The following is an 18,171-nucleotide window of genomic DNA, read 5'->3' on the forward strand; positions in this document are numbered from 1 at the left end:
TAGTCAAGCAGTTCTAGGAAATTGTCCCCAACAGACTCAGATTTTAAGGCTGTGCTGTCTTTAATCACATTTTTTATCTGCCGATCTCAAAATGTTTTTTAAAGCTGGATAATTGTTAGCAGCCCCATTTTTACAGATTAGGAAAAAGTTTAGGTCAGGCCTGCACAACATGCGACCCGTGGGCCGCAAGGCTCACTGTGCAGCCCGCGGCGGGGAATCAAAGGGCTCTGGGCTGCCTGCAGCAGCGGGGAGCCCAGAGCCCTTTAAATCTCAGCCGTGGCCAGGATTCATAGAGCTCTGGGATTCATAGAGCTACAAGTCTCCTACTTCCTGCTGCTGAATAAGCAAGATAATGTATAATTGGCCAAGTTTTGGAAGAGTGGCTATTTTAACAAGTCTACACTTTCTAAAAGCTGACTTGATTTGGGGTGCCTCAATTTTTGGTTGCTCAACATGTACCACTTTAAAGGAGTCTGATATTCAGAAAGTGCTAAGCACTTTCGTTGTAAAGGGGGGAGGGCAGGAGGCAAGATGCCTTATATGTGTTTTAAGTTGGGGGAACATAAAATTTACGTACCCTAAAAATCACTAGTCACTTTTGAAAGTTTAGGTTAATAATATCTGTTAAGATGGCTTACCCAAAATCCAGTTTTAGTTAGTGTAATGTTTATATAGCACCTAGTTACCAGAATCTCTTACCAGGTAGTTTACAAATAAAAGGGAAGGAAAAAGAGTAATTTCTCCTTCTTTTAAAAGGTTTATCTTTTATTTTATTATAAGCAGAACTCAATTCTACTAAATAAAATCTGCCATTCATAAGTCCAATGATAGCAAACCTTTAACTAGTGATAAGATTCTTTAAAAAGCACAGTATTAAAAATCCAGTAACCTTTGGAAAAAAATTATGAAAATATTCTAGATACACCTCTAACCCAATATAACGCGACCCAATAACATAAATTTGGATGTAACATGGTAAAGCCGTGCTCCGGGGGGTGGAGCTGCGCACTCCGGTGGATCAAAGCAAGTTTGATATAACGCGGTTTCACCTATAACATGGTAAGATTTTTTGGCTCCCGAGGACAGCGTTATATTAAGGTAGAGGTATAGTAAGCTTTATAATTTTTAATCACTAGTAATATCTATATAAAAACGAGACCTTTGCTTATTAAGAATTCAAGTATGCTGTTTTATTCATCTTGCAAAGTCAATGGGAGATTGCAAATGTTGGCCTGATATAGCAGGTCTGTCTGATTAGGCCATCACAATTAGTTACCCTAGAGATACAAACCAAGTCTTCGAGTGAAGACTAAGCAGCAGCAAGAGATGAACTCTTATTAAACAAAAATTCTTTCACTGTTACCACCTAAATGTTCCTAGTAACCCAAGAGAAATTAAATATAGCAATGCTAGGGGGTGCATGTAACAGGCAAGTGTGTTTTTTTACTATTAGCCATTCACTACTTTCTAATTGGAGGTTTAAACATACAGAATATTCAACAATGCACAATTCTCCCATTAAAGGTCATGTTTTATATGATAGGATAGGATAAAATCGCTATTAATAGCATGTTCTCTTGGAATTTATTTTAAGGTACAACTAGAACAGAGACAAATTCCCATATTAAGATGGGATTTTCCTTATAAGTAAAAAGGAACCCTATGCTTTTATTCTCAGTCTATAAAACACAAGAAAAAAGGAATGGGCTACAGATACCCCTGTTAGTGAGTTAATTTAAGTAAGGTTTTTATAAGCATTATTTTCAGTCTCAGATAATGACATATCAAAATGTAAGTCGCTAAACCTACTACAGAATTTATGAAAATATTTGTCATGATGTTGCCATCAAAAAGTAACCTTATTTAATGGGCTAATTTAAAAAAGTCAGTAAACTGACAGGTGCCATGGCAAGTTCCATTTATACTACTTCCATCTTGATGTTTATCAGTCACTGGTTTATTAAACTTTTAGAGGAGTTTGGGTAGTATTTTTCACTGTTGTCCACAGGCAGTCTTTTCTTCACTGTTTATGATCACAAATCATCCGAGTGCTCTGACAATTTTTTAGAAATTTGTGTGTAGTACGAAAGAATGGCTGTACTGGGTCAGACCAATGGTCCATCTAACCCAGTATCCTGTCTCAGACAATGGCCAGTACCAGAACTTCAGGGATAGTGTACATAACGGGCAATTTTGGAAATTTAGGGTTATGCCAAGTATGGCATTACATCCTTCACCATTTTGACTAACAGCCATTGATGAATTTATCTTCCATAAACTTACCGACTTCTTTTCTGAACCCAGTTATATTTTGGTCATCATAACATCCCATGACAATGAGTTCCCCAAGTTAATTATGCATTAGGTGCAATAGCTTTGGGTTCTGATAACAGGAACCTATAACTAAATAACCACACAGTGGGTCTGATCCAACGTACAGTGAAGTCAACAGGAGTCTTTATAGATGTCAGTGTATGTCCGATCAGCCTTATGCTCCAAATAGCATGTAGGCATTGCTTACATATCTCCAAAATATATCTGTAAGGAAGTTTACAGGTCTCTCTCTCTCTCTCTCTTTTTAATTAAAGAAAAAAGAAACAACAAAAACAAAACATGCGCACGCACGCACCCACAGCCCGCAAAAAGCCTTCAGTAAGTTACCCTTATGGCTTGTTTGATAGCAGCTATGGAAACATGTACCTCATGGTCTGCAGAGTTGGAGCTCACAGTCTCAAACAGAAAAAAGAGAAATATAGTATGCATTGTCCTTGCATTCTCTAAAAACTAGCTAAAGCAGTAGTTTCTGATCAGAATTTCCCCCTCTCAATTACCAAACACTGATAGGTGTACAAGAACGCACATGCACACACGATATCTTCACACATGGAGGAATTGGGAAAATATGGTTGCCTAGAAGAAAAAGAAAAGTTAACTTTCCATCACTGTACTAGGGAGGTGAAAACTCCTTCCCCTAGTATACACCTTGGGGCAGAACAGCGAATGAGGAAAATCCATCATTTGAATATGAGTGGCTACGTGTTAGTATTTATTTCATTCTTTTTTTAATAAGATCAAATGCTGAATAGTGCAACTCTTTCTTAAATTGTAAGAGCAGTGTAACAGTACAGCTCATTTATGTAGTACCTTTATCTTTGGAGTCAGCAAGAAGGTCATCAGCAGAGCAAGGGCTCTCCTCACTGCCCTCATTTGAGATAGTAAGAAATGAGGTGGGGGACACAGACTGGGAACGGCTGCTGTTGTTACTGCCTCTGTCTGCTCCACCAGGTGTTTGGGTATCCATGTTGCGAGTACTGCTACTGCGCTGCGCCAGCGGAGGGGGAGCACGGTGCCCGTCTGGAATATCTTGTGGCTATTGCAAAACAAAAACAAAAATCATACTTTTTCATATGTGTGAGGCTGCCCATCTCATCAGAAAAGGGATTACTTTACAGCTTAAGCAGTTTCTTATACCTGGTCCACTACATAACAGAAGCCTATTCTGAGGAAGATGATTTATTGTACTACACAGACTCCAACAGATGATATGATAGGTCAGACTTCACGAGAGTAGGAAATTTCTTGAAGAACAAAACACTTAAAGAAAGCCATGAAGACAGTTTTCCAAAAGGCAACAGTCATATGAAAACATAGCTAGGCAATCACTGAAGAGTAACAATTTAATACAGAACACCAGTGGTTCCTTTTTGGGGTTGGGTGTGTGAAACAGTTACTTCTGAAAGTCACTTATAAAAAAGGACAACCATGAATTCTGATGCAAAAAAGGCAAGAATTTTCCTGATTTTTTGGGGGAGGGGAGGAGAGGAGGGGAGAAAGAAGAAAGTAAATGCTATAAAAATGACTAAAGCAATTCTCACCAAAATACATTTTAGAGAATTGTTCTTTTTTCTGTTGATTATTTATAGCATAAATGCATCAGTGTAAACATGAAGAGAACAGCAAAAGATTTAAAGGAAGTTATTTTCTATTCATCTGGTGGATGACAGTTAATCATTAGGAAATTTTTTATTCTGCTTCAGTAGTAGAAGACAAGTTAATCATGTGCAAATTTACATTACCAAGTTTGTACAGTAAGTCATCAATGTGAAAAGAAAAATTCTCTTAAAAAAAGGAAGCTTATTTTGAAAACAGTTTTTTGGGGGCAGTAGATACTTACAATCAGCTGTTCTTCCTTGCTTCCTGTCTCCTTAATTATTATCTCAATCTCCTGATTCAGCCCCTCTATGCTGTTCCGGAAACGTGATCCTGTCGACTTGGTTATGGGTATAACAGGAACAATTACACTTTTTGGGATGGGAGCCTGGAAAACCAAAGGAATGATGAGTAAATAAATATTGTAGATTTACACTTAAGAAAAAAAGCTAAAAAATTTGAAGAATACTGTTCTCCGCCAAAAGAATTTTTATCAAAACAAAGCACAAACTTAGTTGTGTTAAGACGAAAGATATGCCTTTAGATGAAAACAGATGTTCTGAGATGATTTTGGGGAAGGGCTTGGAATGGGGGCAGGGAAGGGGTGAGAAGATGCGGGGCCTCATGTAAGGGGTGGAGTTGGGGCAGGGCCAAGATGGCAGGGGGGAGGTGTCAGTAATGCAGCTCTCATGTGGCCCTCGTGGTCATTTGAGTTTGAGACCCCTGTCTTAGATTCTAGGATTAGGAGAACAATGGAACCCCACCTCAAACAAGAGCAGATCTGCTTTAGGAAAGGACAAGGAACCAGAGACACAATGTTTTTAATCCAGGAAGGAATAGAGAAATGGCTAAGAGACCAAGAGGATAGCTTCTGGGCTTTTATAGACCTAGAAAGATATACCAGAAGGCTCATAGAAGGATTCTCAGACCAGCGCTGAGGAAAGATGGAGAGTCTGAGGACTTAATAACTATGGTGAATGCCTTAGATAGATCACCAAAACAATTATCTGAACGTGTTTTGGAATGACACACCCTTTTGAAAGTCAGATTGCGCTGGGTTTGGCTCTCAGTCTGCTGCTCTTGATCATATTGATGAACTATGTTAGTAGGAAATGGTGAGAAGCTGCTATATGCAGATGACATAGCAAAAATGCCATCCTCAAAATATGACCTAGAGGAAATATTAAACCAGTAGTCTGATCAGCTGAGTAGGCGTGGAACGAAAATGAGCATGACTAAAACTGAGGTCATTTAGGTCCGAAGAGATGTTACAAGAAACTAGACACAGTGATTAATGGAATGAGACTAAATCAGATTGACCAGTTCAAGTACCTTGGCGGTTGGATTACAGAAGATGATGTGTTTGAACATGCGATACAGTGCAGACTGGGGAGTGCTAGACAAGCATCAAATACGATCTCAGGGGTTGCGTAGGACAAGTGAGACTAAAAGCCCAACTGTATGTAACAATGGCATGCAATGCTATAGGGTGCAGAAACATTAGTGATACAGAGATGGTAGTTCAACACTTTCATATGTCTGAGATGAGGCATCTCTGCCCCGTAAGAGGAGTTACACAAATAGACTTCAAAATGAAAGTATTAGGATGAAAGTCAAAGTTCATGATGTGGTGAATAAAATCCAGGAACCATGACTTTGCTGGTTCAGATACATACAGAGAATGAAGGAAGGGGACCTGGCAAAGACAGCATGGAAGGAGAGGGTAGTAGGAATGAGACCCTGAAGAAAGCTGAGGAAGCGATGGACGGATTGCATCTAAGCAGATGGGAAGGAGGTGAATCTCAGTGTCCCCTCAGACAGACGAAGATGGCAAATACTTGCACAGTGACCCGACACCTATCTACGGGATAAGGGAAAGAAGATTGGGACAAGGCCGCCCAGAGTGAGGGGCAAGTGAGGCAATTTGCCTCAGGCCCCGCAGGGGTCCCGTGAGTCCTGGCCTGGCAGTGGTCTGTGTCTTCGGCAGCATTTCGGCGGTGGGGGGCCCTTCAGTGCTGCCAAAGACGCGGAGCAACTGAAGGCCCCCCTGCCGCTGAAATGCTGCTGAAGACCCGGACCGCCACCAGTTGAGTACAAGTGCTGCAACTCCCCCGCTTTGCCCCAGGCCCTCTGAATCCTCTGGGAAGCCCTGGATTTGGAGCAGAGGGAACGGACTTAACATGAGAGATAGAAGGTTGATTTAAGCATTAGTGTTTTTTGAACTAAGTGGTAAAGTTGAATAGCAGGTGAAGGAAACAGAGGAGAGAGGAAACACCAATAACAAATGGTTATTTACTCCACAGTAACTGTAGCTCTTTGAGAAGTTGTAGTGAGTGTGAATTACATTGTAGGTGCATATAGCCCTATGCACACAAGCTTGTAATCTTTTCTATGTAGCAGTATCCAACAGCATGCACCCTCACCCTCCTCATGCTCCCATGTGAGGAACATAAAGGAAAGACTAGCCTCAGCACTCCCTCAGTTGCAGTTTGAAACCTGTGTCTGCTGTGCACTCCAAAAAATGGGGATGGAGGGCAGGGCAAGGATCCACATGGACTACAACTTCTAAAAGAAGCAGTTTCTCTAGGGCTAATTAACCATTCTCTCTTCAAGTGTCAGTATGGATCCCATTGTAGGTGGCTGATAAGTATTTCTTAGGAGGGTGGGAATAAGTAACATCAATTCAACAGAGATTGGAGCACTACTCACTCAAATTTGGTATCCAATCTAGCAGCTAAATCCAATCCATGCTTGACAAACACAAGTGGATTGCTCCATGTAGTTGCCTTGAAGATTTCAAATATTTGCATGTTTCAGAAACAGACATGTCTCCACCTCCTAAACAGCAGTGGTAACACTGGGACCAGAACCTCACATAATACTTAACAAGGAAGGTTGTAGCTGCTCCCAGAGAGCCAAGTCGGGATAGGGAGTTTCATCTCATGATATATTTTTTGAGGATGAGGGCTATCAATATCGCTCTTGGTGGAAATAAAAGGACAAACTATGACCAAACTGGCCACCAGGACTGATTTCCAGTCCCTCCCCTTCCTGCTACAGGCAGAACCAATCTAGGCAGCCATCTTCCTGTAACACGGCATAATGGTTCTTTGAAATATTGTGAGTAGAGAGCAAAACCTGCCCTTAAAGGGTATATCTACATTGCATGCCAAGCCCAGGTCTGTGGGACCTGGGCTTGTCAACTTGGTGTTTCCCAGCCTGCACCTGAGCATTCACACTGGACCCGGGTCTCACAGTCATGCTAATGTGACCATACTGCACTACCCTGACTTTCCGAGTCCGGTATGTAGCTTGACCTGCATCCACAGTGCAAAATGAAAGGGCTTGGACCCAAGTCACAGCAGGACGAAGACCCAAGTCTTAAGTGCTTGCTGACTTGAGTCAGACTGATTTGTGTGTGGACAGAAGGATGGCTTGGGCTCAAAACTGAGTCAGAGTCCAAGGCTGGTGTGCAGCATAGACACACTAAGGTATATGTACTGAAATGTAATATATTCTTAGAGTTGTACCTTATATAACTCAAATCAGGGTTCAACTTTATAAATTTAGGATGTCATTTTCTTCTGCAACTATACATTACTTACTGTACATTGTAACTCTTGGTTTTTAAATCCTGTTGAAGGTTTTTAAAACAGTGAAGTGGCAGAGGGGAGCAACAACTTTTCTCAAAGGAGGGAAGGAAAAAAGTTAAACCACACTGATAATGGAACAACTTCCCAAACACACTGATAATGAGTGATTTTTAAATCATTTGTATTTACCAAAAGACTGGCTTATTTAATTCCACTGAAATAAAAAAATCAATCTAAAGTATTAAGGACACCTTATTTATGTATATCAGCATTCATCATACTAATGTTATTTTTGTTTTATTTCAATGTCCTTGAACTCTTACCTACATCCTCTCAGAAGCCCACTTCTGAATTTTCAATGTACTAAATGGCTTGGTTGAGACAATTATTAGTTTTCAAAACTTTATTAGTTCACTTTAGGGTGTTGGAAATGCTTACTTAGATTGCACAGGTATACACATTATCTATACTGATTTTGTACAGAAAACTGAAAAAGCATTGAATCGTTTCATTAATATGAAATTACCATAATTTCTAACATTTTCTACACTGAGATCATAATTATCTTACTTTAAAAGGAACTAAATTATTGTATTTGAAACAGTTAAGAACTATAAGCATCCAAAGCAGCTATAGAGATGTTCAAGGGAATCCACTGACCGCATAGCTAACTTGGATACAGTGAAATTCCATTTACAGGGCAATATTATTAAGTCTTTAAATGCTATTCCCCCCCCTCAGTAAAACTATCACTATTCCCCTCACTAAACTATTAATATACAGGAATTTGTTCCAATAAGGAACTCAAGTTTGGCTCACAGCCAAGTAGAATGAACGTCCCAGTTGTTTTAAGCACTGCAGCTCAACTTCTAAGGAAATTGTTCCGAGTCTGAGGCAGAGGAGGAAGGGCCAACAATTTAAGAGGAGTGCACTGTATATGTTGTCAAGGTTCCCTCCCCACTTTGAACTCTAGGGTACAGATGTGGGGACCCACATGAAAGACCTCTAAGCTTATTTCTACCAGCTTAGTTAAAAACTTCCCCCAAGGCACAAATTCTTCCTTGTCCTTGAACAGTATGCTGCCATCACCAAGTGAGTTAGACAAAGATTCAGGAAAAGGACCACTTGGAGTTCCTGTTTCTCGAAAATATCCCCCCAAGCCTGTTCAATCCCTTTCCTGGGGAGGCTGGAGAATAATATACCACCCAAATAGGTAAACAAGGTAAGCACAGACCAGACCTTGGGTTTTTAGGACACTAAAAACCAATCAGGTTCTTAAAAACAAAACTTTATTATAAAGAAAAGAGTAAAAGCAGCACCTCTGTAAAATCAGGATGGAAAATAATTTTACAGGGTAGTAAGAGTTAAAACAGAGGATTCCCCTCTAGGCAAAATTTTGAAGTTACAAAAAACAGGAATAAATCTAACTCTTAGCATAGGGAAAATTCACAAGCTAAAACAAAAGATAACCTAACACATTTCCTTGCTATTACTTACAGTTTGTAATCTAAGATGCTTAGTTCACATATGGCTTTAGGAGATATATTTTTCCTACCCTGGTCCCTGTCTGTCCTGGAGATGATAAAGAGACAAAACAAAAACCTTCCCCCACAAATCTGAAAGTATCTTCTTCCTTTATTGGTCCTTTTGGTCATGTGCCAACCAGGTTATTTGAGCTTCTTAACCCTTCACAGGTAAAGGAGAGATTTTATGCTACCCTTAGCTGTATGTTCATGACGTGTGTCCTCTGTGGAAATGTTTGCTTATGCTTTTTGTTTTGGTCTCTCACCGTCGGCAGTAGGGAAAAAATAAATGAGTCACTGGTTGCTTTGGAAATTTTCCACAGGAGTTACATGAGCTTTCTTGCAGCTTAATCTAGATCATTTTCCTGGAACCAACAGCCCACAGGGGATTCCACATGAAGAATGGAGATTCATGCAGTTTTCCGAAAAGTTTCTGCAGCTCTCCTATACTGGCTTAGAAACATTGTAACATCCACACTGCTGTTTTTAAAGTAACTGCAGATGAGGCATGGTACAGCATTCAAGAAGGACCTTTTCTTGCATCAGCAGAAACTTTAGGGACTGTCCTGAGTGGTATCTTCTCTAACAGCAAGAAGAGGTTCGGTACTGGTACCCCATAAGCTAGACAGATCAGTGGAATGCTCTGCAGAAGCCTTTGCTCAAGTGCAGCTTTGGTCATAGGCTGATTAGAGAATGGCCTAAACTGAGAGAGAAATATTTCATTACTGTCAATCTCCTCATCTTTTTGCATTTCAAGATTTAGTACATTACAAATGTTCACTTGGTTTGTTTTACATAATTTGTTTTCTGGGCTTTTTTTTTAAAAGCTCAAGTTTTTTTCCACCATTTCTATTCTAAGACTTTCCAATTACTTTCAGGTTTCCTCTGTTTGTAATTGTTAATCTGAAACAGAGAATGGTAAATACAACCAATCAGCCTGCTCCCTCCTGGTATTCATTCTAATTTTTACTGATGGTGCTGCTCTGGGATTTGCCTGATGTTCTTCCTAGCAACTGAGTGCTCTCTTCCACTGAGCTCTTGCCAGTGATTGGAAGTGTGAGGCACTTTCAAGTCTTCAGGCACATTAGATTTGACTCTCCAGGGTTGGAAAAAAGTCTCTCTACAACGCAACTAGTAGATCTTCCTCCAATTTCAAGGGGTTTAAATTGGTAATTGTTAAAGAAAAAAAAAAAAACGGTCTCTTCATAGAGCTATAATTAGCTGTGTGCTGACCTCTTGAAGGACAATGCCTAGGCCCAGTGTTCCAGTTACAGCTGATCAAAATAAAAGAATAACTCATGATTCCCAACCCCCACAACTCCATTTTGATCAATTTTAAACTGAATTTTTTTTTCCTAACCTGCTCAAGTTCTTTTATTATGGAATGAGAAACATGAACTGTGTACTATCTTCCTTACTTCTCCTGGAAAAGAGGTTATCTATTTAATGAAGCACCTGTTCTGCATCAGCGGGTGTGGTAAGTTTAAATGGACTGCACATCATAAAAAGACACCAGGAGACACCACAAGTTTGGAAATCTTCATCCGTGTTAAAACCAAAGCACTAGCTGCTCCACAGTTCAGGCTGTCATTACTTTTTCAACTCTTGCTTCTTCACCTTCCACCCCTGCCCTTCTTGTTTGAAAAAAATTAGACTTTTCAATAAGAGGAAAAACAACTGAAAGCCAGTATAGGGAATTACTTCTATTTTTCCCAAACGTGTCAAAAATCTTTGACTCCAATATCCCATACCTCCAAAAAAGTGTATATTATGCTTCTCTACATTTATATTCTTTCCTGGTCAAAGATAATGTCAAGGAAGTGATTGGGAGGGTGGAATGGGACAGACTGATCCAAGGCAGAAAATCAAGAAAGCAGGTCAGTAAGTAAGAGCCAGACAAGTCAGTGGGATCATCAAATATCCAAGGATGAATGTGGGGAGACTGCAAGAGAACATAAAGTAGTGAGGTCCGAGGCTGGGGGAAGATAAAGATGGGGGGCCAGATCTTTAACTGGTGTCAAATCAGCTTAGCTTGATTTATAGATAGGTAGGGCAGTGGACTGTGGAGAGAAAACAGCGTTCTTAGGAACAAAATACAGGGGAGGGAAGACATTTGAAATAGAAACCATGAAATGGTCTGTAAATCTTACCAAAGTGAAAATGCATTGCAACATTAACATCAGAACCAAAGGACAAAACAAACAATAATGGAAGAGGGATCATCAAGCACCTCAGTGCTACTCACTGCATCATAAAAATAAATTTAAAAATAGCTAGAAATTCAAAGGTTTGCTGAAGTAGTGGCCCAAATCAACATTGAACCTAAAAAGCCAATCCCATTCTGTTCTTGCGTCACTAAAATAAATGTAAGAATTGCCTCACTACTCACCTACTTCCCATCCAACCTTATAATGGAAGTTCCCAAAAGACCTACTGGAGACAGCACAACTCTGTGCTAACTACACTGCCACCCAAAGGAATTCCCCAACTACATTGAAAGAACAGGCTTCTTTGGCGGAAGTACTTGCTTAGGCAACTTAACACACATGACATGAGCAACATATTTTGTGTTTTCTCTTGCAGCAATGTGATGGCCTTCAGGAGACCACACTACTGCATGCTCATGGGGTCTTTTTGTTTTTGTTTTTTTTTTTTTAAACAATGTATTTCTGGCATTAGTAGTCCTCTCTCTCTTTGTTAATGTAAATGGTGATAATCTCAGGGTATTTGGGCACTGAAATTATGGTGAAAAAGATATAGCACTAATAAAAGCTGTTATCAGAGCAGATGTATTATAAACAAACTTGCTAATTCTGTCGCTCTTGCTTCTCTCCCTGGTTAGAATTGGGAGGGCTGCTTCATCAATGACTTTTCACATTTTCTGCTGGCTTATCTTTACTTTCCTTGCAATACTTTTCCCACCACCACACATGCACTTCTCCCATGTTCTGCTGAAGCCTGAGTACTGTTAAAAGTCTTTTCCAAGTTTGGTGGTTCTGGGAATGCTGAATTTTTGTTGTTTACATGAACAATGAGTTACAAGCATTTCCTGAGCAGAAATTGCCACAGAGTTCTCTCTCTCATATATTTATGTGGTAACATTTCCTAATATATTAATTACACTATTACTTTTGCTACTTTTACTTATTAATTACTCCTATTACTAAAGCATAACCGTGCTTTAGAGAAACTGTTGTCTTTAAATAATCCAGAAACAAATCTACCTGGTAGAAGCATTTGGTCAGCTTCTTGAGAATGGGCTCTTACTCAAAATAGTACTATCAAGAAACACTTAACTAACACTAGACTGTGGGAGACTCCAATCCACATCTGCGAATGTTCAAGCTAGCATGTGAGCAATGTCTGCTGCCTACAAACTGAGTCAAGCATGGATATGTGACTTGCCCATGTGACTCCAAACTCCATCTTGCTTCTGTGATTTTCCACAGTAAGAACAAAGGGGTTTCCTTCCATGTGGCAGAAGATATAAAAGGCCATGGAAACCCCTCCATTTGGTCTTCAATCCTGCTTCTGACCTCTGGAGGAACTGTGCTTGAAACTGAAGCTCTGAACGACCCATCAAAGCTGGGATGTTTATACTCCAGAGACTTGATTGGTTTAAATCAGCAGTAATCTTATCAAGCCTGAAACAAGCCTGAACTAAGAACTTTGCAATTGCTGTATGTATTTGATTCCATTTAACCAATTTTAACTCTCATCTATATTTTTTCTTTTCATGCATAAACTTTTAGATTTTAGATTCTAAAGGACTGGCAACAGCATGATTTGTGGGTAAGATCTGACTGGTATATTGACCTGGGTCTGGGGCTTGGGCCTTTGGGATCGGGAGAACCTTTTCCTTTTACTGGGGTATTGGTTTTCATAACCGTTCATCCCCATAAGGAGCGGTGCTGGTGGCGATACTGGGAAAATAGAGTGTCTAAGGGAATTGCTTGTATGACTTCTGGTTAGCCAGTGGGGTAAAACCAAAGTCCTCTCTGTTTGGCTGGTTTGGTGTGCCTTAGTGGTAAAGGACCCAGCCTTGGGCTGTAACTGCCTTGCTCTAAGCAATTTGTCCTGAATTGATACTCTCAGTAGTGTTATGCCAAAGGCCGCTTTGTTACATCTCCATAATGCATTTTATCTTAAATGAATTACTATGTTTCCTCAAACTTCCCTCTGTCTTAATATTGTTTTTGTCTGGGAATGCTGAGTATCCTATAGATGTATCAGCACTTTATAATGGTTAGAATATACCAAAAAGGAGTCCTTGTCCCTAAAGATCTTACTGTTCTCTTGAGGGAGTACAACCCATATGATAACCTAAATATTAAATTATAAAAACTCCAAAAATAAGGATGTTTAGACAAAGCACTGCTCTCAAATGCAAGTCTCATTGTATTTCCTAAAATGATAGCAAAAGCAAACTTTTTCTTGGTAAGGAAATGAAATCTGCTACTTGAAGACCGTAACTTTGCCCAGTATGCTGCAAAGCTATTAAGGAGTTCACAGAGTAGATGAAGGAAGAGTCTTACTATAACCAGATTCTTGGACCAGCCTCACTCACCAAGAGTGATAAAATTGCCAAGGGGCGGTTAGGGATTGGAGAGAGACCCTGCTCCCAACCTATCTATCTATTTACTAAACTAACTATGAATTCAAATGACTTAACAGAAGAACACTAAGAGAGCACTTGCTGAGCAATGGAGCACTGTTCCAATGGTCATCACAGACAGTAAGAAGGAATCGAAGCGGGGGGTCGGGTCCGCGAGGTCATATACTGAGCGCCATGAAGGTGCCACTCCAGGGGGCTCCACAGCTGACCTGATGGGAGCTGCTAAGGGAAAACTTTCCAACGATCAGGCACATGGCATGCGTACACCTGACTGGAATTGATGTGAACAAGCACTCAAAGAAGAACTGTTATTTTCTGTGCAAATGCAAATCATTAACACAACCCAAATGCATAGGATCCTCCAACCACTACAGAAAAATTCTTGGGCATTTAATAGTCATCTTTAACACTCTCCTACAAAGACAGCTTTATAATGTAATGTTTAGAGAAACTATTAAGACACTTGATTTCTTTAAAAATCTCTAAAAACATAGTGCTCTGCTCAGAAACCTTAACATATTTGGACACTAATTTACTACTACTGGAGTAGATTTTTGAACAGGCACTTTTTTTAAAAAAAAAACAGGTTGTCAGACTATAAACAACATGTTTTCACCTGTTAAAGTAGAATAAGCATGTGGAAGAGATTGCTTCGAACACCAGCTCCATTAGGATAACCAAAGCTGGAGAGGTCTCTTCCAGACACCAGTTGCTGGGAACATTTCTTTGCAAGAGATAAATCTTAGTAGCTATAAGGCTTCTTGAATCTTGCAGTGATATGAAACTAGTTAAATTAGTTCTGGGGGAGTGGGTGGTGGAAGCTGTTAAAGCTCATTTTCACATGGGTTATTTATTGTGATTATTGCACAGAGCTTTTGTCCTAGTTTAATCAGGCCACCAAAGCTCTGAAGTGTTCAGTCAGATTGGGAAACTATTTTGACAACCAGTTTTAGAGACAGGGTACAAATCAGCAGTCATCTAGATAATGCTCACCCTTCAATTCCTGAAAGGGTTCAAATTCAATTCTACTGTCAACTTTGGAGAGAACTCAGAGGATAGGTGCTAGCCCAAGTGGCAGGGCAAAGAATTGGAAACACAGTTTCCCGAGAAGAATTTCAAGTACCAATAGTGACAGGGTCTATTAGAGATGCATTCTATTAGTCTGTGGATTAACTGTGAGAATGTTCTTTTTGATTTAATCCAGAAATTCTTGATTAAGATCTGAGATGTGCTTGTTCTTCTTTGGAAGACACATTAAACAAAAAGAAGAAACATCCCAAATTTTGCTCTTCCCCTAAAACTAGACTTACTGCCCATTTTGGCAATCAGTGATGATTTACATGACCTCTTTTTTTTCCCTGCCCAAGGGGAAACAAGAACAAAAGTCTGCAAGGGAAGGAGCCAGAGAGCAATGCTTGGCATGAATGGTCCTGCTTGCAATTTGTTAGATTAGAAAGGAAATGTGAACCACACCCCATAATCTCCATACTAATATTATGATTGAGTATGTCATATTTATGATGCATTTTATGCAAGACAGGTCATGTAAGATATCATTGAAAGGTTATGATTTACTGAATATGATTATCCTACTTATATGCATGCATCATTTTGGTATCTGAAGTTAAGAATATTGTCTATGTATCTATTAGAAACGTGTTTACACCTGGAGTATGCCCACTAGGCAAAAGATTGTCAGTCTAGGTGTCTGGCTGGGAAGGGCCCATTTGGGAGAACAACAGGTCTTAGAAGAAGCTAATCTTCCACTGGGGAGCCTTCCTGAGGATGCTACAAACAGCCTCCTAGTCATGGCTGCTATGACACTATCAGGGCACGTGACCATATCACTTAGTATTGGACTTCATCTTGGAATACCAGTATTTTTCCACTGAAGAGCGTTGGAACCAAACTTGGAGACGAAGGGTTCCCACCATATCAAAAGCTATTTAAGGGAGGGGAGTGACATCACTGTGGTTCTTCACTGACTCTGGTCCCAAAGGAGACTCTTGGGAACACCTGAGGAAAAAAGACTGAACTGGGGGTAGAACTGCTGGACCCAGGCTAGAGGGATTTCTAGCCTGTGAAAGGAACATCTGGAGTTTTTAAGCTGCAAGCAAGGGCAGCTGGCCCCTTTAAAATCTCTGCAGCTGTCTTAAATCATCATTTAGGGTGAGAATTTGCTACTTATATCCTATCTCTTTAGTGTATTAAGCTCAGAGTGCATTTGTGTTTATTTCCTAGGTAACCTGCTTTCATCTGTTTGCTACACCTTATAATCACTTAAAATCTATTTTTTTGTATTTAATAAATTTGCCTTTGCTTCATCACAAACCAGTGTGGGGAATTTGTACCTTGAGGCAAAAAGCTGTTGAATATTCTCTCTCCACATTGAGGGAAGGGGCAAATTTAATGAGCTTACACTGTACAGATCTCTGTGCAGCACAAGATGGTGTAATTTTGGGTTCACACCCTAGAGGGGGGAATGCTCTTGAACAGCGTGGCAGTTCCTTAGCTGTAGCTTTCCCATGCAGAGCTGATCACAGCAGCCTGTAAATTCTGTAGCTGAGTGTGTCCCTACCTGTGTGTATGCTGGTGAAAGAGCAAGCTTGGAGGGCTTGGAAACTTATAGCAGCACAGTGTGAGGGGAAGCCCTGGCTGGGGAGTCAGGGGGGCTTGGTGGTACCCCAGTTCCAAATGGCACCCTGGGGGAAACCCGTCAGAGGAAACTCTCTATTAGGAACAATTAACATGACCATGAAGGAGAACTTTTTCTCAAATTCATATTGCTAGATACAAAACGGAACCTATTTGAAAATCTAAGATGTGCAGAGACCATGATGTGCAACTCCAACAATTTCTTCAACTGGTTGTACATGTCTGATACTAAAATTTAAAGAAGTTTTTTTTGAGAAATCATGGTAGGAATTCAGAGTGTGATAAGAGACAAGAACATGCACCTATTGGGAAGACATCTATGCTTCTCCTTTCATCCTAAACACAAGGATGAATTTAGTGACACAGAAGTAGTAAAGAACTTCTGAATGGATATTTTCATACCCTCTACAGTTCTAGAGGAAATATTAAATGCTTTTTAAATATATTCTTATCATCCTTCCTCTGCAGTTTGTGACTAGGGATTCACTATTCTTCCTTGAGTCACTCACAAGCTACCATCTTTCCAACTGAATGGGACTCCTTTCAAAGGAAGTCAGCGTCAACTCCTAATCCCTTCATGTCTACCTGATGGACAACTGGGATACCTCCATAGCACTCAGCCCAGGACTGCCCAGTACCCAAGAGCCAAGAAGAAACTAAATTTCACTCTCAAGATGCTACCACTTATACCACCAGGCTGGTTCTATGCAGTTTTCTATAAGCAAATTCATAACCCTAGACACATCACTTTACCTGTCAGATTATTTCATAGAATTAGATTAAATTTATCTATGCTGATTGACTTCTAATTCAGTGAACTGAACTATATTATCCTTCTGCCTCAGAGTCCTTACAAATTACGTTGTAAATTAGTATATTCTTCACCAAACTCCCTTTAAAGTTTTTAAAATTTAGAGAACACACACCACACACACCGCACTTCAGCATGCTACAAAAAATCAGTTTCATCTCATAAGACAAAAAGGTTCTATACATTTCACAGATATACATCATTCAGCAGTAATCAAGTATTTCAAAACATATGGTGGTATTTTTTCTTTAAAAATCACTACTTGGAACACACAGAAGTTAACATTATGTTAACTCCCACAATGCCCTGAGAAGAGGCATAGCCTTACCTGGCACTGATTAATGGCTGCATGGTTACCATGGAATGGAGACTGTCTTTCTTTATCCCGATGATGCCTGCTGCTGTGTTTGCTTCTCTGCAACTGCTGACGCAATTTTGCAATCTGACAGGGGAAAGAACAAGAGTCTCAGATTTCCCTTTGCATATTCAATTCAATTACTACATGTACTATTATCAAAAAAGTAAAAGTGGAAACATTGCTAATTATGAGAATCTACTTGATATAATGTTGAGTCAGCTACTCTACAGATAAAACACAATACTAAAATATTAGCTTTTATTTTTCTATGAAGACCTGCACATATTCCCAGTTCTCACATACCAGTATGACAGTGCCTGAAGATAACAAGGTTACTTACCAGTAAATGAAGATTCTTCCAGATGCGGAGCCCCTATCTGTATTCCAGTGAGCGTTACGTGCATGCACCATATGCCCAAAGCTGGAGCTTTTGAAAGTAGTGCTGCATTATAGTCTCACCCGAGGCAATAAGGGGTATGGCAGACTGCCTTCAGTTACAGGTAAGTAACCTTGTTTTCTTCTTCCAGTGATGGTCCCTTATTGTATTCCACTGAGGGCAATTAACAAGCAGTACCTATATGGGAGAATGGTGTGAGGACACTGTGGAATGGAGGACTGCTGCTCCAAATGAAGCATCCATTGTGGAATCATGCACTAGTGTATAGTGTGTGGAAAAGTTGTGTACT

The 18,171-nt window shown here is 40.0% G+C and overlaps 1 protein-coding gene across 1 annotated transcript in view; it reads right to left on the bottom strand.

Moving 5' to 3' along the window:
• Positions 1-18,171, bottom strand: part of FAM117B (family with sequence similarity 117 member B) — a 72,670-nt gene that overhangs the window by 12,380 nt on the left and 42,119 nt on the right. The window contains exons 6-8 of the mRNA XM_050969619.1: positions 17,456-17,569; positions 4,175-4,318; positions 3,145-3,370 (exon numbers count right to left, since the gene is read on the bottom strand). Of these exons, the coding sequence (XP_050825576.1) occupies positions 3,145-3,370; positions 4,175-4,318; positions 17,456-17,569 (484 nt within the window). The remainder of the gene's footprint in view (positions 1-3,144; positions 3,371-4,174; positions 4,319-17,455; positions 17,570-18,171) is intronic.

The sequence above is a fragment of the Gopherus flavomarginatus genome, chromosome 10, assembly GCF_025201925.1.
Source record: "Gopherus flavomarginatus isolate rGopFla2 chromosome 10, rGopFla2.mat.asm, whole genome shotgun sequence".
Taxonomy (NCBI): Eukaryota; Metazoa; Chordata; order Testudines; family Testudinidae; genus Gopherus; species Gopherus flavomarginatus.